The following is a 20565-nucleotide window of genomic DNA, read 5'->3' as shown; positions in this document are numbered from 1 at the left end:
TTTAATTAGTATATAATAATAAAACAAAAACATTAAAAGAAAATTTAAATTAACTTTATTTGATTTTTTGATAGGGATATGTTTTCCTAAATCCACTTACAATTTGACAACAGCCAATAATACTTACTGGATGATTTTCATTTTCTAATCACTGTTCAAAGTACTAAACAGAACTTAATGTGTCTAAATAATACACATTTTCACTACGGTTATCTTTGGTGGTGAGATGGTGGTGTTTTTTTTAAATTTTCTTTCCCAAATTTTGCCCATATTTTTATGGTGACCATGTATCATATTTGTAAGCAGAAAAAAAGGAAAGTTATTCATCAATTGTTGAAAAAAACTTCTAATTAGTTCCCAGGTGACCTAATTTGCTGCAGTTTTAATTATCCTGTACAATTCATTACAGGCTGACTTTTTTTCCTCTGAAAGCTCTTCTAATTGGCATCTCTTCTCCATGCAGTGAGGAAGACTACTATAATGAAGTCCCTGAAGTCACTGAGCCTTGGGTCCAGGGCTAGACACCATGGGGCCAAGGCAATGCCATTCTCTCTGTCTCTGTGGTTTTGAGCAGCTTCCAAAAAGCAACCTTTGCAAAAATCTGCACAGATGCTCCTCTTAGCTTGAGAGTTATTCTCTCAAGAGAGCAACTGATAGCTTGCTTCATCAACATTTCAACATTACTCAATGATATTTGTGTTCACGTACTCACATATAAACACACATATGCTTAAACACAAAAATATATATGCAAACGTGGGACGTACTCTTCCCTGTAGTGAACATTCCTAGCCAAAACACTCTGGAGGCCACAGATTTCCGGTTTATAAATCATGGAAGACATGTTTATAATGTAAAAAACATATTTTAAAGCATTTTAAGCACAATCTACAATAGTTAAGCCTAAGAAGTTGCAAAGACACAATGCATAAATTTGCGGAATGTCAACATCAAAAATCTATTTTCCAAATTCTCAAGACATTTCTTGAAATCCTGGAATTTAGTATCTATGAGGGATTGGTTCTAGGACCTACTCAGATGCCCAAATCTTCAATACTCAAGTTCCTTATATAAAATAGCATATTATCTGCATGTAACCTATCCTCCACATACTTTAAATGTTCTAGAGTGATTTTAATTTCTAACACAACATAATTTCTATGTGAATATTTGTTAAATGTATTATTTTAAGAATGACAAGAAAATGTTCATGCATTTAGTATAGTTGTGATTTTTTTCAAATAATTTCCATCTGAGATTAGTTTTGTCTAAAGATTTTGGAGGGGGCTGAAGAGATAGCTCAGAAGTTAAGAACACTGGCTGCTCTTGCAGAGGACCTGATTTCAAGTCCCACACCCACATAGCAGTTAACAACTGTAACTCCACTTGTAGGGGATCTGCTGCCCTCTTTCTGGCCTCTGTGGGAATTGCACAACACAAGTGCCCTTACATATAGGTAGGCAAAACATTCATATACCTAAAACAAAAATAAATCAAAAAATTTTTTTAAAGATTTCAGAGGGCCAAGTATATAACACATGAATTTGATATCCTGTGGTTATGTTAAGTCTAACCAGACCCTAACGAACTTGCCTACTTATTTCTTTCAGTTCCAAAATGTGTTTCTTTTGTTCTCTGCCTTGGTGATATATATTTCCGTATGCTATTAGCTCCCCTTCCATCTGATTAAACACCTTAACTATGTCCTATTCAATCTCCTACACTATCAGAGCCCAGGTAGGCATTATCTCTCACCTGTGTGAGGAGAGCAGTTCTTCACAGATTCCTAGGCCCTTTTCCCTAAAGATTTGCCCTAAGTGGAGCTCTCCCTCTTGGAAGGGGGCATGTAGCTGGATAGGCTTACTTGACATGGGCCAGAGGAGAGTCCTGCCTTACTTGCCAGGGCTGGTGGGCCTGGCCTTGCTCCTCCCCTTGGAAGTCACTGAGGACCTCTAGTCCCCTTGGGGATTCTTGTGCTGAACCTGTGACTCAGTGTAGGGGCCTTTTGTTCTTGGTATTCTCTGAACTTCCCCTTCCCCTCCTTTCACCATTTGGGGACAATGAAAAATAGCCATGATGGGCCAAGACCAACACATTTGAGAATGTAGAAAGTCACTCTGCTTTGAGAGGCTCAGCTGGTCCTCCAGTTGGTGCCTGCTGGACTAGGAGGCAGTCTGTCCTAGTTGGCCTTTCCAATGGTTTCTATTTCCTTTCTATCCCCAAAGCCTGATCTATGTACTACTTCTGATTGGGAGGCCTCTTTCCCCTAACTGGGGCTCCCTGTGCTGCCAGACTTGATCTACTTGACTGGGAGTGGCTTGACCCTTTCCCTCTCTGCCTTACCTAAAAGTCTATGTACCTATGTATGTATGTGTTTGAATGTGAACAGAGTAGTGATAAAGGGCATTTTAAGTAATTGGAATGCCTGAAAAAGATTACTGAGTATCAATCAGTAATATTTAACTTTAAAAATATATTTTATGTGTACACATGTATTGCCTGCATGTGTGTAAGTGCACTGCATGCATGCAGTGCCTGAAGAGGCCAGAAGAGGGCATTGGATCCCTTGGAACTGGAGTTAGGATAGTGGTTAGCCACCATGTGGGTGCCGGGAATCACACCTGGGTCTTCTGGAAGAACAGCAAGAGCTCTTAAACACTGAGCCATCTCTCCAGACCCAGTAATCTTTAACTTTTAAAATGTTTTATTATATAAATTACACATTGTGCTGGATAGCTTTACTGTCAACTTGATACACCTAGGTTGAGGGAGCCTCAATTGGGGAATTTCCTTCATTGGATTAGCCTGTAGCCATGCCCCTGGGTCACTTTCTTGATTATTGAGTGATGTGGGAGGGCCCAGCCCACTGTGGGTGGTGCCACCCCTGGGCAGGTGGGCCTGTGTTGCATAAGAAAGCAGGCTGAGCAGGGGCCAGGGAGCAAGCCAGTAAGCAGCGTTCCTCCATGGCCCGTGCTCCAGCTTCTGCCTCCAGGTTCCTGCCCTGAGTTCCTACCTTGGGCTCCCTGATGAACTGTGACCCGGGAGATGTAAGACAAATAAACCTTTTCCTCCCCAAGGTAGTGGTTAGAGTGTTTTGTCACAGCAATGAAGAAACAAACCAGGACACATATCTACACAAAGTGGAAGAAAAAACGTTTTTGTTTTTTTTTTAAATTCATGCTTCATAAAACTTCAGTAATTGTCAGTATTTTACTGGTTTATTCTGAAAGTAGAAGAGGATTTATTATCTTTGTATCTACCATCATGGTCACAATACTGAATAGCTCCAACACAACACTGTCATGTTTGCCTTTTATGATAATGTCCACCATTCCTCCAGTCACAAAGACATAAACCCAAGAACTAGGAGCCTGATGCGAGCAGTGGAAGCTGATGTTTCTTGAAGTGATAGAAGGAAAAAAACCCTATCTAAGCTTGCTCAGTTGAATGGGTGCCCATTGAAGGCTACAAGGGCATTGAGTATCCCTTGAAGCACAGAGGCCATGTAGACTGAAGTACAATGTTGTTTTACCAAACAGCTGCTATTTTGACCACAGTCTTTCGCCTTTTCTTATTCATATTTGCCTTTTCTCTCTCCAGAGCCACGTGGATTTAATGTAGCTAACACCTCAATTTCCTTTTAAGCAAGTAAAGTTCTGTAAGTTCCTTACAAAGACTTCATGGTAGTGTCCCCTTTGCTAAACATGCCTGGTCTAGGCTGTGAAATTACCCAACTCTGGGGTGGAAGTACAGGTCAACACTTAACTAAAGCTGTTGAAAATCCTCATTTCCATTAGCTGCTGGACCTTGACCTTCATGCCACTCTCTATGCAATCTTCACTGTAATCCAAAGAAGTCTAAATAATATTATTTTATTTGAGGCAACACTGTATCTTTAGACACAATACTGATAGCACCATGGGATTTTAAAAATCTATCTCCTGCACTGATTTGTGAGCTCCCAGGCAGAGCCTATATTAACCACCTTATCTCAAAGATATTTTGGCCTTGTCCCTGACCTAAGAACACCAGAGGGAAAGAATACTGTTGCATGAATTTTCCAGGGAGACAAAAGAAATTCTTGCCTTTGAATTTGGACAACACAATTTGACCAAAGAATGATTCAGACAAGTCCAGCTTGGCAAGTACATGAATTCATTAGAAGTTACTTATAGGGATATTGAATGGCTTACTAGCAGCTACGCTTAGTGGAATCATCACCTACTAACTACCAAAGTTCTATTTCATAGAGCTATAGATTTACGCAACATCCAGAAGATGTGAGACACAAGACCTAGAGAGAAACTATGTGCATGGATGCATTCCATCCTTGTCTTCATCAGAAATTTCAAACGTTTTAGTACACAGTGTTAGACTGTGGAATGGATGTTTTCCTGTAATCTGACATATAGCCTCAGTGAACAGAGAAATTAAATGGTGACTGTTGAAAACTGGTATTTGCTTAAGATTGAGAGGACTGTTTTCCTTAGTCTATACCTTCCTCTATCTCTTGCATTCTTTCCAGTCACCTTCTGTGGTGTTTCCTGAACCTTGGATAGGGCAATATATTATTATCTTACCCTTGTGATAAGAGTTGAGCACTGGACTTCCTGTTCCATAACAACAGTAGAGACACCAGCAACACATACTTATTTTTTAGAATAACACAAGCACTAATCAAGAGTACATAGCCCCAGTTACCAGGTAAAGATCACAGCCAACATATAAAAGTGTTTTATCTCTCTTTTTTGACAGGGTCTCTGTAGTCCCAGCACACCTGGAAGTCACTATGTGGACCAGGCTGGTCTCCATCTCATAGAGATCTGCCCACTTCTGCCCCCGAAGGGCTGAAATTAAAGGCATGTGCCACTAGCCTCCCCCGCTCTCCAGTGTTGTTTTATCTCTTTTTAAGGACTTAAAGCATTTGATATATTGGCCTCGTTGTCCGGGATATAAGTAAAGGATGTGGTGTCAGTGAGAACCATTATGTTTTTCAATGCTACCTTCCTTATTTGTGCTATTTCCTGATTTAGCAGGAATGGGCTTTCATGTGTGTGATTTAATTCTCTGATAATAAAGATGAGAGGCTTTATCTGAATCGAGATATGCAGTGTTCCTGCTAGGGATATGAGCAGAGCAAAGAAGTACTTCCACCATGTTAGCCCACGAGGAGAACAGGCTTTCAGTGCTAGCAGGCTTCTGGGCCAGATAGGCAAGGTGGCATTTCATAGTGCATTTCAACATGTAAGAAAGCATAAACAAAGAGGGCTCCACGTTCAGCTATTATCCAAATGATTCCATACCACACTGTCATATGTATGCTCAGAATTCGTTTATGTTTTCTCAGTACTTCAGGCCTCACCCTAGGAAGAAGATTGTCAGAGCACATTATCTCCCTCACTTAAATTACTTAAAGGAAGGTCCAAGGGTGCCCAGAAAGTTAATCCAATTTTGTAAGAAGAATGGCAACACATTCCAGGACATGCTTGTCTGAGTGGATAGGAGAAATTCACCGTATACTGACAGTAGGATTTTTTGTATAGGTTTGTCCTAGTTTGTTTTTCGTTGCTGTGACAAAATACTCTGAACAATACCAGCTTTCATAGGAAAGGGTTTATTAGGCTTACATCTTCCAGGTCACAGTTCATCAGGGAGCCCAAGGTAGGAACTCAGGGAAGGAACCTGGAGGCAGGAAGGGCAGGAACCTGGAGGCAGGAACTGGACCACAGGCCATGGAGAAACACTGCTTACTGGTTGCTCCCCTGACCCCTGCTCAGCCAGCTTTCTTATGCAACACAGGCCCACCTGCCCAGGGGTGGCCCCACCCACAGTGGGCTGGGCCCTCCCACATCACACAGAAATCAAGAAGATGCCACAGACATGGCCACAGGCCAGTTCAATGGAGGCAATTCCCCCAACTGAGGCTCCCTCAACCCAGGTGTGTCAAGTTGACACTAAAGCTATCCAGCACAAGGTTGCACTATGGTAGTCGCCCTTCGTAAAAAGAGGGTAGAGTTCTCCTTGACTGTAACTGTGACTGGCAACAACAATAATCTATGGGTACAGACACATGTATTTAGATGGCAGTTTCAGTGGTATGCACATCCCTTTAACTTCTCTAGCCACACGTTTCTATCCTGGCTTACAGTAAGAGACACAGGCCTATTCCCATGGAATGCGTCTAAAAGCCATTTGGAATGTGGTCGGTTAAACCATAATAGTTGTGGCACTGTTGTACCTGTGGCACATCCTGCATAGTATGTGGATACTACAACACACTGGACCTATAGCCCAATTACGAGTATTAGCAACAATTCTTCCCTGGCAGCCTGGGTAATGACCTCTGGCACCACAGATGCTATTCAGTAAGGATGAGGCTTGTAGTTCAATCACAGCTTGAGTTCTCCATGTTCTGCAAAGTAGGGCACATGGTGTCTTTAGAAATAGGGACTTACTACCCAGTTTTAAAATATAATTAGCTGAAGTGTCAATAGTTTGTATAGTATAGGGAGTCTTGAGACTTTGATGGAAGATATCCCACCCCTAGTACTGTGATTTTCAATTAGTAATCTTATGTTTTCTAGAAGCATCTTTTCTCTCACCCATGCAGGGTGCCTTCATCTAGGCCTTTTAACAGTAGTTTTTAAGATTCATTATTTATTTATGTGTATGAGTATGCGTTTATGTGTGTGTGTGTGTGTTGTGTTGTGTTTGTGCAAATGTGTGTGAAGACCAGAAAAGAGCACTGGATCCCCTGGATTTGGCATTATAGGTGGTTGTGGTACTAGGAAAGGAACTTGGGTCCTCTGCAAGTGCAGCAAGCAATCTTAACTGCTGAACCATCTCTCTAGCCCTTTAACTTCATTTTGTTTATGTGTTTATTTATTTATTTATTTATTTGTGTGTTTTGCTTGTATGTATGTAAGTGTACCTATGTCATGCAATGCCCACCAGAGGGCAGAAGAGGGCATCAAATCCTCTGGAACTGGAGTTATGGATGGTTGGTAGCTTTGCTGGAACCTGAACCTGGGTCCTCTGCAAGAGCAGCAAGTGCTCTTAACCTCTGAGTCATCTCTCCAGCCTCGTGAACGATTTTTTTCCCTTTGAGGGAGGCCATGATTTCCACATACCCCTCTAGTTTGGTGTGAACCACTCTATGTGGGACAAGCAGCTTTACTGGCTCCCATTTTCCCCAGCCTTTACTGTTTGTACCCTCAGGCGAAATTCTCTGACACTGGTTTGTAGGTATATCTCAGAAGTACATTTTCCTCTGGTGTGTTTTCTTTCAGGGGAGAAACGTAAGCCATATATGCTCCCAGGAAGAGATACCTGCTTGATCTTCTTCACAAATACTGTTTTTTTCTGTATTCATCTACAAGTGTCCATTGCCCTCTCTATTTTATGGACTTGCTATAAGTTAGGGTGTGTTCTGCTCATGTCCACCATAGCGCATGTGGTTTGTACATTAGAAGGAGACCAATATATTTGCATTTCAGTGTGAGGCTTCTGGTCACCCCATATGGCCCTCACTTGTAGACAACCTTTGGCATCTTGGAAGAGGAGCTTTTAGGAAGGTTCTTACCACATGAAGTCCTATGCTTCCAGCACAAGGAACGCTATAGGTGTGACATACACTTCCCCATCTTCCTCTATTTTAGTGACCTACTGTTTTGGCTTTAGAGACTTCCAAAAATTTACCAATATGACATTGGGTTTCCTATCAACTGTATTATGTGGCGTGCCAGCATGGATCAAATCCTGCCGCGTTGCTTATGCAACTTTTTTTAAAGTTTTTGCTTTGCTCTTTATCGAAAAAAATAATTTGTTTTATTTTTTATGTTTATTTATTTATTTTTGGCCTTATTTTGAGACAGGGTTTCTCTGTAGCCCCAGCTGGCCTGATCTCTCTTTATAGACCAGGCTGGCCCTGAGATCTGCCTGCCTCTGCCTCCCAAGTGCTGGGATTAAAGGCATGTGCCACCACACCCAGCTCCAAAACCATTTCTTATCCAGGAATGTTTTGTTGCCTTCTCTCCCTCTCTCTCTTTCCTACTTACTGGTTTTTTTCTACCTGTTTTCTTCTTCAGTATATTAAAATATTTATGTAAATATCTAATAATAATGAAACAGATCTAAATATCTAGTCAAGAAATTTACTAATTTATTAAAAGACAGTTGACTATAACATTTCTTACAGAAGGAAACAAATTTGCAAATGACTTTGAATAACAAAACTGTCTTAGAAAGCAAAGAAGCAGAAGTGTGAGTACATACAGTAAGAACCAAAATATTTATGTATTAATTCAATAATTGCAGTTACTTTTAGGATAGAAAAGATATCTATTCTCCCAGAGAACAGGGAGATATAAAATGTGTGCTTTTCCCAAGAAGACCAGGGGAAGGAGAGTCAAAGTGATGCAGACTGGACAGGAAAATGTTCAGTCCAGTGATGGCAGGCTGGACCAAGAGGATTTGTCTTCTCCACATTGTCCTCTTTTATCTGATTTTCCTGCCCAGTTATAATCTAATGCAGTAGAAGCTACTCACATATCTTTGACTTCCTCCTTCCAGTGAGCAATTACCCTCTAGGAAGATAGCTCAATCTCAATAGCAACTCCTGTTGTCCATAGGAGGGTTCATGCAATCGCAATCACATCTCTCCTGTAATCCTGTCCCGTAACACTACTTATAAGGATTGTTGTATATTCTCCGTAGTCCATTAGGCATTTTATGTGTATGCTCACATTCATGCTGCAGATCACACTTATCAAGGAGGCACACCATTCCATGTCACATAGAAGAGGATGGATATCTCAAAATTTCCCCCACTAACTCTCCACCCTGACTCCTATGTGGGTATGTTGGGTCCCAGCTCAGGCTCCACTTGATATGTGAATTTCCTGGAGAGACAGACAACAAGTGCTGGCCTTGGAATTAGGACAATACAGAAAGATCATAGAATGACTTGAATATATCCAGCTTGACAAGTAAACTAATTAATTACATAATATTGGATGGCATGCCGGGCGTGGTGGCGCACACCTCTAGTCCCAGCACTTGGGAGGCAGAGGCAGGTGGATCTCTGTGAGTTCAAGGCCAGCCTGGTCTACATAGTGAGTTCCAGGACAGCCGGGGCTACAGGGAGACCCTGTCTCAAAAAGACAAAATAATAATAATAATAGTAATAATAATAATAATAATAATAATAATAATATTGGACGGCCTATGGGGCAGCTGCACTCATTGTTACCAACCTATGCCTACTTCCTATTTTAAAGCGCTCTAAATTGATATAGCACCGAGAAGATGGCAGAAGTAAATAAGACCCAAAAATGAACTATGTGTGTGGGTGCACTACATCCCTGTCTTCATCAGAGATTTCAAAGGTCTCAGTAAACACTGACAAGCTATGGGATAGATGGCTTTGTTTTGCTGCACTCTGAAATAGCCTCCGTACACAGAGCAACTAAACGGTAGACTGCAAAATGGCATTACTTTGGCCAGCATCTACAGCACTATTTTCCCCATAAACCCACATTGCTTATTGTTCCTGTCCTTCAAGATGTACCAGTTCTATCATCTCTGACCTTTTGGTCACTCTGAGGGCAGGTTCACCACTTAGGCAACGTGACAGTAGTGGTGGTAAGAGGAGTAAATTGAGAAGATCAGGCAAGATTGGGAACAGATGATGCTCATAGTTTTTGTTGTTGTTGTTGTTGTTTGTTGCTGTTCAAACCATGAGAAAAATAACTGCTGACTGAATACAAAGTATGAAAGAAGGAAGTCTTGTGTAGTTGTTCAATGAAGGGTCTATCAAGGGTCCAGACTGCCTTGTACTTGACTCTTTAAAAGCATGTGGGTGCTACTAGATTTGGTAGTACAGATGAACAAAATAGGAAACACCAATTGTATCAAAATGAATTGTTTTAGTGTCTAATAGCACAGGCTAATTGGTCAACTCCTTGAGGACAGACATCTTGTCTTAAATTCTCCTATATTCCTGCTTTTGGATCCAGTACCTGGATACTTAAGATGCTTATTCATTCAAGATGAACTATTTCTTTTATTTTTTTTTTTGTCTTTTTTTGAGACAGGGTCTTCCTGTAGCCCAAGCTGTCCTGGAACTCGCTATGTAGACCAGGCTGGCCTCGAACTCACAGAGATCTGCCTGCCTCTGCCTCCCAAGTGCTGAACTACAGGCATGCGCCACCACACCTGGCAAGATGATGTATTTCTTGCTAAGTGTTATGGTAGAGGGAATCACAAGATCCACGATACTTAATCCCGTCTGTGTGGTGAAAGTGAAATCAACAAACACTTTCTCCCAATCAGTATACCTGACATTTGCCCCTGAATCATAGATGATGACACATTCTGATAGGTTATTAAAGGTTTTTAGGGACTGTAAAGATAAGCTCAGTCAATAAGTGCTTCAGCCTTGAATTGGATCACCAGAACTCATGTAAAATATCCAGCCATATTGTTATATGCTTGGAGAGATGGAGACAGGTGGATCCCTGGGGCTAGCTGGATATCCAACCTAGCTGACTTAGTGAGTTCAAGGCCAGTGAGAGATCTTGTCTTAAAAAAGAAAAAGGTAGACAGTACTTAAAGAATGACACACAAGGTTGTCCTCTGACTTCCACATGCACATACCCCACACACATGCATTCATCTTCACATACATACAACTCCCTACCCACGTGAGTTTTTACACATACAAACACATACTCATATACTCACATGCTATCATTCAGTTAACATCTGAAGACATCCCTGCTCCCAAGCTCATGGGGGTTCACAGACCATTTGTTAGGTAACTGTTATATGCTAGGTGCTAGAGTGACAGATTAATCATAGTTCTCACCTTCAAGGAGTCCCACAGGTTAGTAAGGGAGATATACAAACCATTACAGAACTAAATAATGCATAAATACATGGGGCCTCCGAGAAGGGGCACTTCTTTCAGCTGCTGGGTCAACTGTGGGCAGCCTGTATAGCTTTAGAGTACAAATGGCCAAGATGCAAGGGATGGGGAGTCAGCTGGTCCAGAAGTAGAAGAGCAGTGCTGAAGTGCCCCGGTGAGGATGGTGGGAAATTCTAGGGTGAATCATAGGGTGGACAGGTTGTTCACCAACCACCAATGGTAATGTTAGTGCTGCTGCTTCACTTTGCATTGTTGTTTTTCGAGCATTGTCTAGGCTGCTTTTTTGGTGGTTGATGAATTCAGCTTCTGGGCTGGTTCCTTATTTTCACAGCCTCACTTCAGCTAGTTTAGATCTGGAAACTATGTTTCTACTCCCCCTGCTTCTTCAGGCAGAGAATTTGATTATCGGTGCCCACATCTCTGACAGTGATTCAGATGATGGATGAAATTGTCTATGATGAGGGGACAGAGAAGCACTCACAAATGTGACAATATTCTAGAACTTCTACAAACCATGGGAAACCCTGGAGCTCTTTCCACATCTCAAAAAAAAACTTAGGACTCATTCCACCATGCCCGGCTATCATTCCATCTTTCCAAGCACAAAAAAGGAAGCAGTAAGTTCCAGGTACACTCAGATTCATGGAGAGGCCCCCAAAGAGAGGCATGGACCACAAAGTGTTCAGTGTGACATTACTGAATTGTTGAAAAAGGCCTGGCTAGTACTATTGGGCTATGATTCCTTTTCAACTAGTATTGGGCTGTCACCTCATCAGTTGTGGCTCATTAGGAGTCTCTTGAGGGCACCCTTGACTTCCTTGTTCCTCAAGCTATAGATCATAGGGTAGAGCATGGGGGTTACATTGGTGTAGATTAAGGACACAATTTTGTCCTGTTCTGGAGTATAGCAGGACTTGGGACGAATGTAGATGAATATTGCACAGCCATAGTGCATAACAGAGACCAGCAGGTGGCCAACACAGGTGGAGAAAGCTTTGCTCCTACCTTCAGGAGAATGGATTCTGAGGATGGCAGCAATAATGAATCCATAGGAGAACAGGATCAACAAGAAGGGAATTAACAAGATCAGCATGCAGACAAGGAAGACTGCAATCTCATTGGCACGTGTGTCAGAGCAGGCTAAGAATAGAACAGCAGGAATGTCACAAAAGAAATGATTAATTACATGGGACTGACAGAAGGGCAAGAGGAATATCAGAGTAGTAAGGGTAAGTGAGAGTATGAAACCACTGATGCATGCCAGAACCAACATCTGCAGACAGAGGGCCCTGGTGATGATGAGCATGTAACGCAGGGGGTTGCAGATAGCTACAAAGCGGTCATAGGCCATTGCAGCGAGAAGGAAACACTCCGCTCCACCCAGGGCAATGAAGAGGTGCATTTGCACAGCACAGCCCAGAAAGGGCATTCTCTGGTTCCTGGACAGAAAATTGGCCAGCATGTTAGGAACAATAACTAAGATGTAGCAAATTTCAATGGCGGACAGGTTCCGGAGAAAGAAATACATAGGTGTCTGGAGGCAGGTATCAATGAGGGTGATGAGGACAATAGTTGTATGACCTGCTAGGGTGATGAGATGCATAATTAGAAAGAGGCCAAAAAAGAAGAGCTGCAGTTCAGCGAGGTCCCCAAAGCCCAAGATAATAAATTCAGAGCTCAAGATGTGGTTTTTCTTCGATGAATTCATCTTTTGTATAACTAGTGGGTGGAAAGGACATTTTTCAAACAATTCTCTAAGCCATGGGAATCCCTGGAGCCCTTTCCACAGAAGGGAAGTTAGGCTGCTTTTTGAAACTTAACCTTTCCCTCATTCTACCACCTTTTAAAATTCTGCCCCTTGTTGGTAGACAATGAAAAACTGCTGATATGAGACCTCATCAGTCCATTGTTGAGTTGTGAAGATAATGGGTTCTAAACATGAAGCTATTTTTCACAGACCTAAAGACAATGTTTCTATCAGAGATGCTATGTATTTTGAAGAATTGTCTGAGATGGGAGCAGAGGCTGAGTTTGATGTACTAAGTAGGTTTAAATGGAGTCTCGGCCTTCAGGGTCATTGATTAGCACTGATGTAGGAATTCCTGTAGGAAGGAAGGTGTAGTAACTTAATCTTAGATACTTTTGACTTTGTACATGAGCCATATTATCCTTTCCTTACTGTCACCTCCAGACTCCCAGGATTCCTGCAGTCAACGGGCTGTAAACAGGATACCAGAGAGGAGATTACATAACCTTCAGTAACTGCTTCTTTTCCTGTTTATTAGATCTTAAATTACATGGCTGCCCCAATTTTGTGTCATCTCCTTCTAGACACTCCCCCTAACATCTTGATTGGGTTAGTTCCTTCCCTATGTTCCTATAGCACTCCAGACTTCCGAGTCCTGTAATTCTTTGATTATTTCTCTGTCTACCTCACCAGTCTACAGGTTCTAGGATGGCAAGAATGATATCTCATTCTGCTTCTCAAACAGTGGCTGGTACATGTTAAGAGTATCAATAAATCATGTGAGGCCTGTTTACCTGTTGAGTTACTGAGTGAACATCAGTTTTGTATTTCTGTGACTTCCACACTTACTACCAGATCGGGCCTAGAGAAAAACAGAGGGAAAAGGCTGGATCAGGTCACAGGGTAAGAGTGAACAGGATAAAATTTGAACAGATTCAGGGACAGTGGATGGTTTAATGAGTCATGACTTGGCTGATCTGTTTCCTGGACTTCAGGGAAGTTTACTTCCTCCTTGCCTTGACACAAGATACAAGCAGGAAGCCTGTTGGTCTCTATTCGGTCTCTGCTTTCTTCCTGTGCATCCTTCCATTACAGAAATGAGGAAGAGAAGTTTTCTAAGGGCTCTAGATATTCGGCAAATCAAGAATCAAGAGTTAAGGGCTTTGTTTGGAGTGGGGTTGCTGCCTATGCAGCTCATTTCTTGATATGACCTTTCTACTAGAACCACTGAGGCTCAAAGTAGTATCAGTGAAACGAGAAAACCCATTTTGATTGCATATTTGTTTGGTACAGATGATGATTTCAATTTTAGTATCCTAGCCACTTGCATTTTTAGACTGATTAGTATCTAGGTATTTATTTACGTAACCGGCACATGGAGTCTGAGTGGGACAGATCACTATGCCAACTCTTCACTTCAAAGCAGAGGACCATAAAGCCTTCTTCTTTCAGTAACCCATCCCTTGCTCCTCCTCCTATCACTGGCCCTGCTCTAGAACTTACAATAAAAATCAACCCTTTCTCAAATTTCTGTGTCCTAATGGATCCCATCCTAGTCCAAGCTCCCCTCTTCTGCCATCTCCCTCACCTGCCGCTGGGAGGACTGACAGAGGCCAGGATGACCAGCCTATTTTTCCTACAGGAGCCCCAACAGCTTGACCTTAATTTCCTTCTGTGACTCAGCCTAGCCTTTTATCCTCTGCATACTCAGGCTCCCTACACCTCTTTCTTGTCCCTTGATAACTCTGTGAATGAGACTGTTCTGTGTTCATGTTTGTCTTTTTTGGATGCATGCCCTTGGCTTTAGCTTTGCCACAGCCAATTGTTTCCATTCTTTCCCCCCGTGTCAATGTTGCAGAGATAAGGGATTGCTTTCTTTTATTGGGCTTTAAACCTTGAAGATATTGAGAAACACAAAATTTATGAAAATAGAAGTTACATACGATCAAAACATTTGAAAAGTTAAAGGGATCAATCAATATGAACCTTTCTACTCCTTCTTTCCTTCTCCACCCTATCTCCAGAGAGAAACATTTTTAGTAAGGAATATTTCCTTCTGTTTTGTCTTGTGCATATAAGCAAGCACACACTTGGCAGGTCATGATGGCATATACCTGCATTCCCAGAACTTGGGAAGCTTAGGCAGGAGGATCAGGAGTTCAAGACTAAGCTGAGCTATATAATGAGTTCCAGGCCAGACTGGGACACATGAAACCCTGTCTCCCCCCACATTTATATATATGCACACTGCATATCCTGCTGTAAACATGTACACAGCCGTACATACACTCACATAGATATGTGTGTGTGTGTGTGTGTGTGTGTGTGTGTGTGTGTATGAGCAGTAGCCATTCACACATTAAAATATTGAATGGGATCATGGTATACAAATTGACGGCCCTTATTGTAGTAATATGACCCTTAATGTCTGAGAGAGGTTTTTAGTCAACACATATTAGTTTACTTGATTCTTTTTAACTGCTGCATTGCACATTTCGGGTGCATTGTAACCCAATGAATTATAATTAATGAAAATTACATGTCAATAACACATATAGTATAATATATAAACAAAATATATAATCAAAATAAAGATATAACCAGTCTCATTACTTTGCTATTGAAGTGGTTTGCCTTTTCTCTTATTACAGTTGATGCTACAAAGAAGATCCCAGGGCACAGAGCAGTGGCCAGACCTTGAAAGCTTCCAGGGTATTTTCCTTGCTCTTTTCTCACATCCTTGAACACCCCTAGAGAAGACGTCTCAGGTTACCTCGGAGGGCCAGATTGGAGCCTGAAGTAGGAATTTGGGGAGTAGTCCTGTCGGATATTCTGCTGTCACCATCTGTTGTTGTAGAACCCAAGAAGGACAAAGAGCCCATCCTCAGGGAACACTAGAGGAGGCAAACAGCTCTGATCCAAAAGCACAGCTTCCCAGAGCCCAGACAGTAGTTTTCCAGACTGTTAGTCTGGAACATGGAGAACAGTTCGCGGTTTTGCTGATGGCTCGAGGAAGAATGTGTCATCTCAGGAAGAGCATGTCCTTAGAGTAGTTGCCATGGTCTGTAACTTGCTTTAAGTAGCAGTGAAGTTAGGACTCAGAAAGTCCTAGGAGAGGTCAGGAAGGAGGCCGTACTGGGATCAGCTCACCAAGGGGACTGCTTTCTCCAGGTCACACAGGTAGTTGAAGATAAGCCCAAACTCCTAACGGCTATTGTTTCATTTACAAACCTCAAAGGCATAAAACATGCCAGTTTGGCTCAGGTCAAAAGTGGCCAAAGAAAGCCAGGTGTGGTGGTACACGCCTTTAATCCTAGCAGTCAGGAGGCTGAGGCTGGTAGATCTCTGTGAGACTGAAGCCAGCCTTGGTCTACATAATGAGTTCCAGGCCAGCTGTGGCTACAGGGAGAGCCTGTCTCAAAAAAAAGAAGGGAATTGAAAGGAAAGGTTTCAAATATAAAATAACACTCTGAAAGCAAGGCACCTCGAATGAGATCCAAGGAACTGCAGCAACTGCCTTTGCAACTTTCTAAATGTTTTGAAACAGTGTGAGTGAGCCCCAGTGAGTGAGCATGTGAATGTCATGTGCTTTCTGTGCTTCTACTGGTCTTGGAAGAAGCAGGCATGGCCTAGACATGCAGAATGACATTGGTGAGTTTGTGGACCTGTATGTGCTGTGGAAATGGTTCACAAATAACCCTATCATTGGTACCAAGGACCACACATCCATCCAAATGAATGTGGCCAAAGTTGACAAAGTCACAGGCAGGTTTAATGGCTAGTTTAGAAAATATGTTATCTGTGGGATCATTCATAGGATGCGTGAGTCAGATAATTTGTCTGATTGGTGAAGGCTGACAGCATTGACTGAAAGAACTTCTGACTGGAGGTAATTGTGCTTGTGGTATATTTGTCATAAATAATAATGAGGGTCTGGAGGGATCATTTAATAGTTAAGAGCACTGGCTGCTCTTGCAGAGGACCCGGTCTAGATTCCCAGCACCCACATGGTCGCTAAGGACCGTCTGAGTATAGTTCCAAGGGATCCGATGTCCTCTTTTGACCTCCATGAGCATTACACAACATGGGTGCACACTTACATACATACAGGCAATACACTCATACACATAAAATTAAAAGTAAAAGTAAATTTTTAAAATAAAATAAACAGAAACAAACAAAACTCATCATCATGAGGCACTGAATGAATATGGTTGTGGCTCAAGCTACAGAGCTGTGGTCCCACAAACCACGCAGAACCTCCAGCTGAGGCTAAAAGGAGGTTGGAGAGAGTAAGATGAAACTTCAGTCTTTCAAGTTTACCTAACAAGAACAATAAACATATTTGGGGCTTTTTTTAAAACCGAGCTTTTTAAATATCTTTGAACTTGAACTTTCAAAGAGCATTCATTTTTAACTTTGTCTCCCCAGAAAAATCCACTGTGGGAAAGGATTCATATTTGAGGCAAGTTACAAATTAGACTTTTATTATTATTAGAGCTCTAATTGAAGCAGCTAAAGAAACTCCATTTTGTCCTGGGCCAGTCTTCACTCCAGTTTGTGCTTGGTTTGGCATTCTTCCCAGCCACTAGCCTCCTCCAGCAAAACATTAAGGGCTTTCATGACCTTGACTTTGGCCTAGACGTACAACCAAAATAACTGCTGAAGTATAACCAAAATAGCTATTATAGCGTGGTCTCTTTGACCTTCACCTGGTTCAAACTGTCATTATGATTTTTGCGGGTTTTGCCTTTATAAACTCTTTACCCCTGAACTTCAGTGCTGAGAGATTTTGTTTTGGGGAGGCACTAGCCACTCTCAGTTGCATGCTAATCAATAAAGGACTCCTTTCCCTTTTAATTGGCTTATGCATGCAGTGGTGACCTGTAATTCTCTTGCCTGGTATAACAAATTGGAGGACCCCAGTGAGATCCTCTCATGCCCGTGGGAATTAGCCTCCCTCTAGACCTCCCAGGTCAGTGAGGAGGTTGCAGGGGAGTAGCCCCCGAAGACATTCTAGGGCCTAACTGGACCCAGAGAAGTCTATAATGACTGCTGTATTCTTGGACACCAAAACAGACTGAGTCCTAACTCTCCTAGGAGATAAATCTGTATGCTGATATCAGTTCTGGCTTCAGGTTGGGACAGATCGGCTCCATGGAGAGCCTTCTCTTAGGTTGGGAAAGAGGCCTCATGAGGAATTTTCCTTCTGTCCTCTAGCACTATATTGGGATGCCAATAACTGAGGACTTGGTTTTCTGGTTGTTTCTGGTTTCCCTTTGGGAAGGATAGGTCTGACCAGGATTCGATTTTCTGATTCTCTCATGAGAAAATTGTGATTTGGTTTTGTTTGAATGCATGGCCGGCTGAATTGTTGTATGGATGATTAGACACATCCTTTGGGTCTGAAATAGTGTACTTAGGGACCAGTCCTGTCAATGTTGTCCTGTCTTGTCTTTCTGTTATCTATCTCAAGGACAGGAGAGTTGGACTGTCCTCAGACCTCACTTTCTGGCTTAGTGGTGACCGAAAGCCAGGGTACTGGTTTCTTCCAGTGGGAAGAGTTCCTCTGCTCTCGTAGCTTATGTTACATGAACAGTGCTAGTCCCTTGCCTGGGATTGTACTGACAGTTCTGGTCAACTCTGTCCACTGAGGTTGTCTGCTCTTTGTTCTGTCCTTTGCACACTCCCCAAACTGTTCCTACTTTTCCTTCACAAGATGGGAGATCTCCAGTCATACCAACCCACTCCTGGACACTCCCTCTTCCCCTTACTCTGGCTGGTCCCTGCAGCCTGTCCTCTCTCCTCCCAGTGGGAAAATGGGCAATCTCCTGTGGGTAACGGCGGTGCCACAGCCCTGTAGAGGCCCTCTCCACCCTGTCACTCTCTTGCTCCCCATGTTGCACCCTTGGCAGGTGGTGCATGGCTTTTCTCTGTGGCTTTTGTCTGCCCTCTGCAGTCTGCTCCCAGCCCTGGCCCAAAGCTCCAGAGTTTTTTCTCTACCTTCCCGAAGTCTGAAGTTTTTCAGATGCTATCTGATGTCACTCTTAGCTTTGGGTTGCTGGAGCCTAATGATTTGTTAATACATCCTAAAGCAAACCTGGTGTTCTGTTTGTACATTCCAAATGATTTACCTGCTGGTCATCAAACTGTTAAGAAAGGTAGTAACTGGCTTTAACAGGACTACAAATGTCCCAATATAATTTGGCTCTGGACCTGCAGCCTTAGTTTAAAGGTACAATTTCTTTCCAGGAACTTTGTTCACATCATTATGGTCTTTTCCTAATCCATTCTATTGCTGAGATTGCCACAGAACTTTTGTCTTACTATGTGTTTGACTTCTTACATTTCAGATTGGTTTTCTGGCTGTTTGTTGGTATTCTTGATCAAAAGCTTGTTTTGTAATGGGATTATAAAATAAAAAGTACAAAGGCTCCAACCAGTCTTCATTTCCACATAATGAGATCAATACATTTTTATGGTAGACTAAGAAGCTAACAACAGACCTCCACGGCAAAATTTTTGGATCTTGATATCTTTTGTACGATTTATTAACTGGCCTTTATAAAGAAACTTTTAGATTTTTACATCGTTTTGACCTGTTTCTTAAAAAACATGATTTTGGGGTTTGACTTTATGTGGTATATATTTACTGGTTTCTAAAACTATTTTACTACTTTGGATCTTTTTGTATGACATTTACTTATTTCTAAACGTGACAATTTCAAATTTTTACATGGTTTTACAAAACATTAATTTCAAAAGGCTCCATTGTTGGAGAAGGTCAGCTCCTTGGTTACTAGTATATGTAAACATCAACTTATTTAAAATTAGTATATAGTCTCCACGAAGCATCTTTTACCAAACATGCCTGTTTTCAGCATAATGATCAACTGGAACTCTATAAAGGTTCTACTAAGGCACTTTTCCAACTCCCTCTGGCCAGAATTTCCAGTTAGCAGTGCCTAGGTCTCTCCTGGGGCAGTAAGGGAGGACTGGAACAGATGTGGAGAGCAGGACACACAAACTGACCCTCCTCCACCCCAAGGTCCCTGGACCCCTCTGATATCCTTAGACACAAAACAGCCTGCCATCAAGCTCTGCCCTGACTCCCACTTGCCACTCACTGCAAGTTTGTTCTCAAGTTTCCTGTCTCCTGAGGAACCAGGCTTCCTCTTTTCTTTAGCTCCTATTCTATCTGTGGGATGGAAACCCTTGCCTTCACTGTCTCTCTCATGAGGCTTGTTGTAAAAATCAATTTGATGTTTTGCTTGGTAACTGTGTTTCTACATAAAGGGGTAAGCAGGATCATTGGATCCTCACCTGAGTATCCAGCCACTCCTCCCAACCAGCTACATACAATTCTGCCCTAATTACAATCTGGGAAACCGTTAGGAAGAGGGGCCTCAACAGGATACAGGGAAATCAACATCCATGCTGGATAAAAACTTTCCAGTGCAACTGCTCAGAGGTCAGCCTTGTACCTGTCAGTAACCTCCCACCTATGCTCTGAAAATAGGCTCAGTAAACTCACTGGTGAGCTTTAATGTAATGAAACATTGGTTTAATACTAGAACTTTAGATTGCTCAGTACCCGCAGAAAGTAAGTTCTCACAACAGGTGGTAAGATTGTTTATGAATGTTATTATGTCTCATGGCATTAAAAAAGAAATTAAAAGGTGAAAGAAGATGGTGAAATGATAGGAAAATGGAAATATTTTAGTAAAGAAAGATTTATGGATGAAGATTAAGATGACTGAATGTTTCCAGAATAGAAGGGATAAGAATGTTTGAGCAAATGACAAAGGTTTGAGCAGGTTTACTAAAAACTGACTAAATGCCAAGCTGAGAAATGCTTTCAATGTTTGACTTGCAGGCAGGTGCATACCCA

General features: G+C 42.0%; 1 protein-coding gene and 1 pseudogene across 1 annotated transcript; one reads left to right on the top strand and one right to left on the bottom strand.

The window, feature by feature from the left end:
- Window positions 1-11699: 11699 nt before the first annotated feature.
- Window positions 11700-12635, bottom strand: LOC103731250 (olfactory receptor 10W1-like). Its single transcript, XM_008829619.1, has one exon. It carries the CDS (start codon window positions 12633-12635, stop codon window positions 11700-11702), a length of 936 nt encoding a protein of 311 aa, XP_008827841.1.
- Window positions 12636-16309: 3674 nt separating this feature from the next.
- On the top strand, window positions 16310-16557 carry LOC103731235 (annotated as a pseudogene).
- The last annotated feature ends 4008 nt before the right edge of the window (window positions 16558-20565 follow it).

This window comes from Nannospalax galili, unplaced genomic scaffold (genome assembly GCF_000622305.1).
Source record: "Nannospalax galili isolate Female #2095 unplaced genomic scaffold, S.galili_v1.0 scaffold513, whole genome shotgun sequence".
Lineage (NCBI taxonomy): Eukaryota > Metazoa > Chordata > Mammalia > Rodentia > Spalacidae > Nannospalax > Nannospalax galili.
This window is presented reverse-complemented; position numbering and strand designations above follow the sequence as displayed.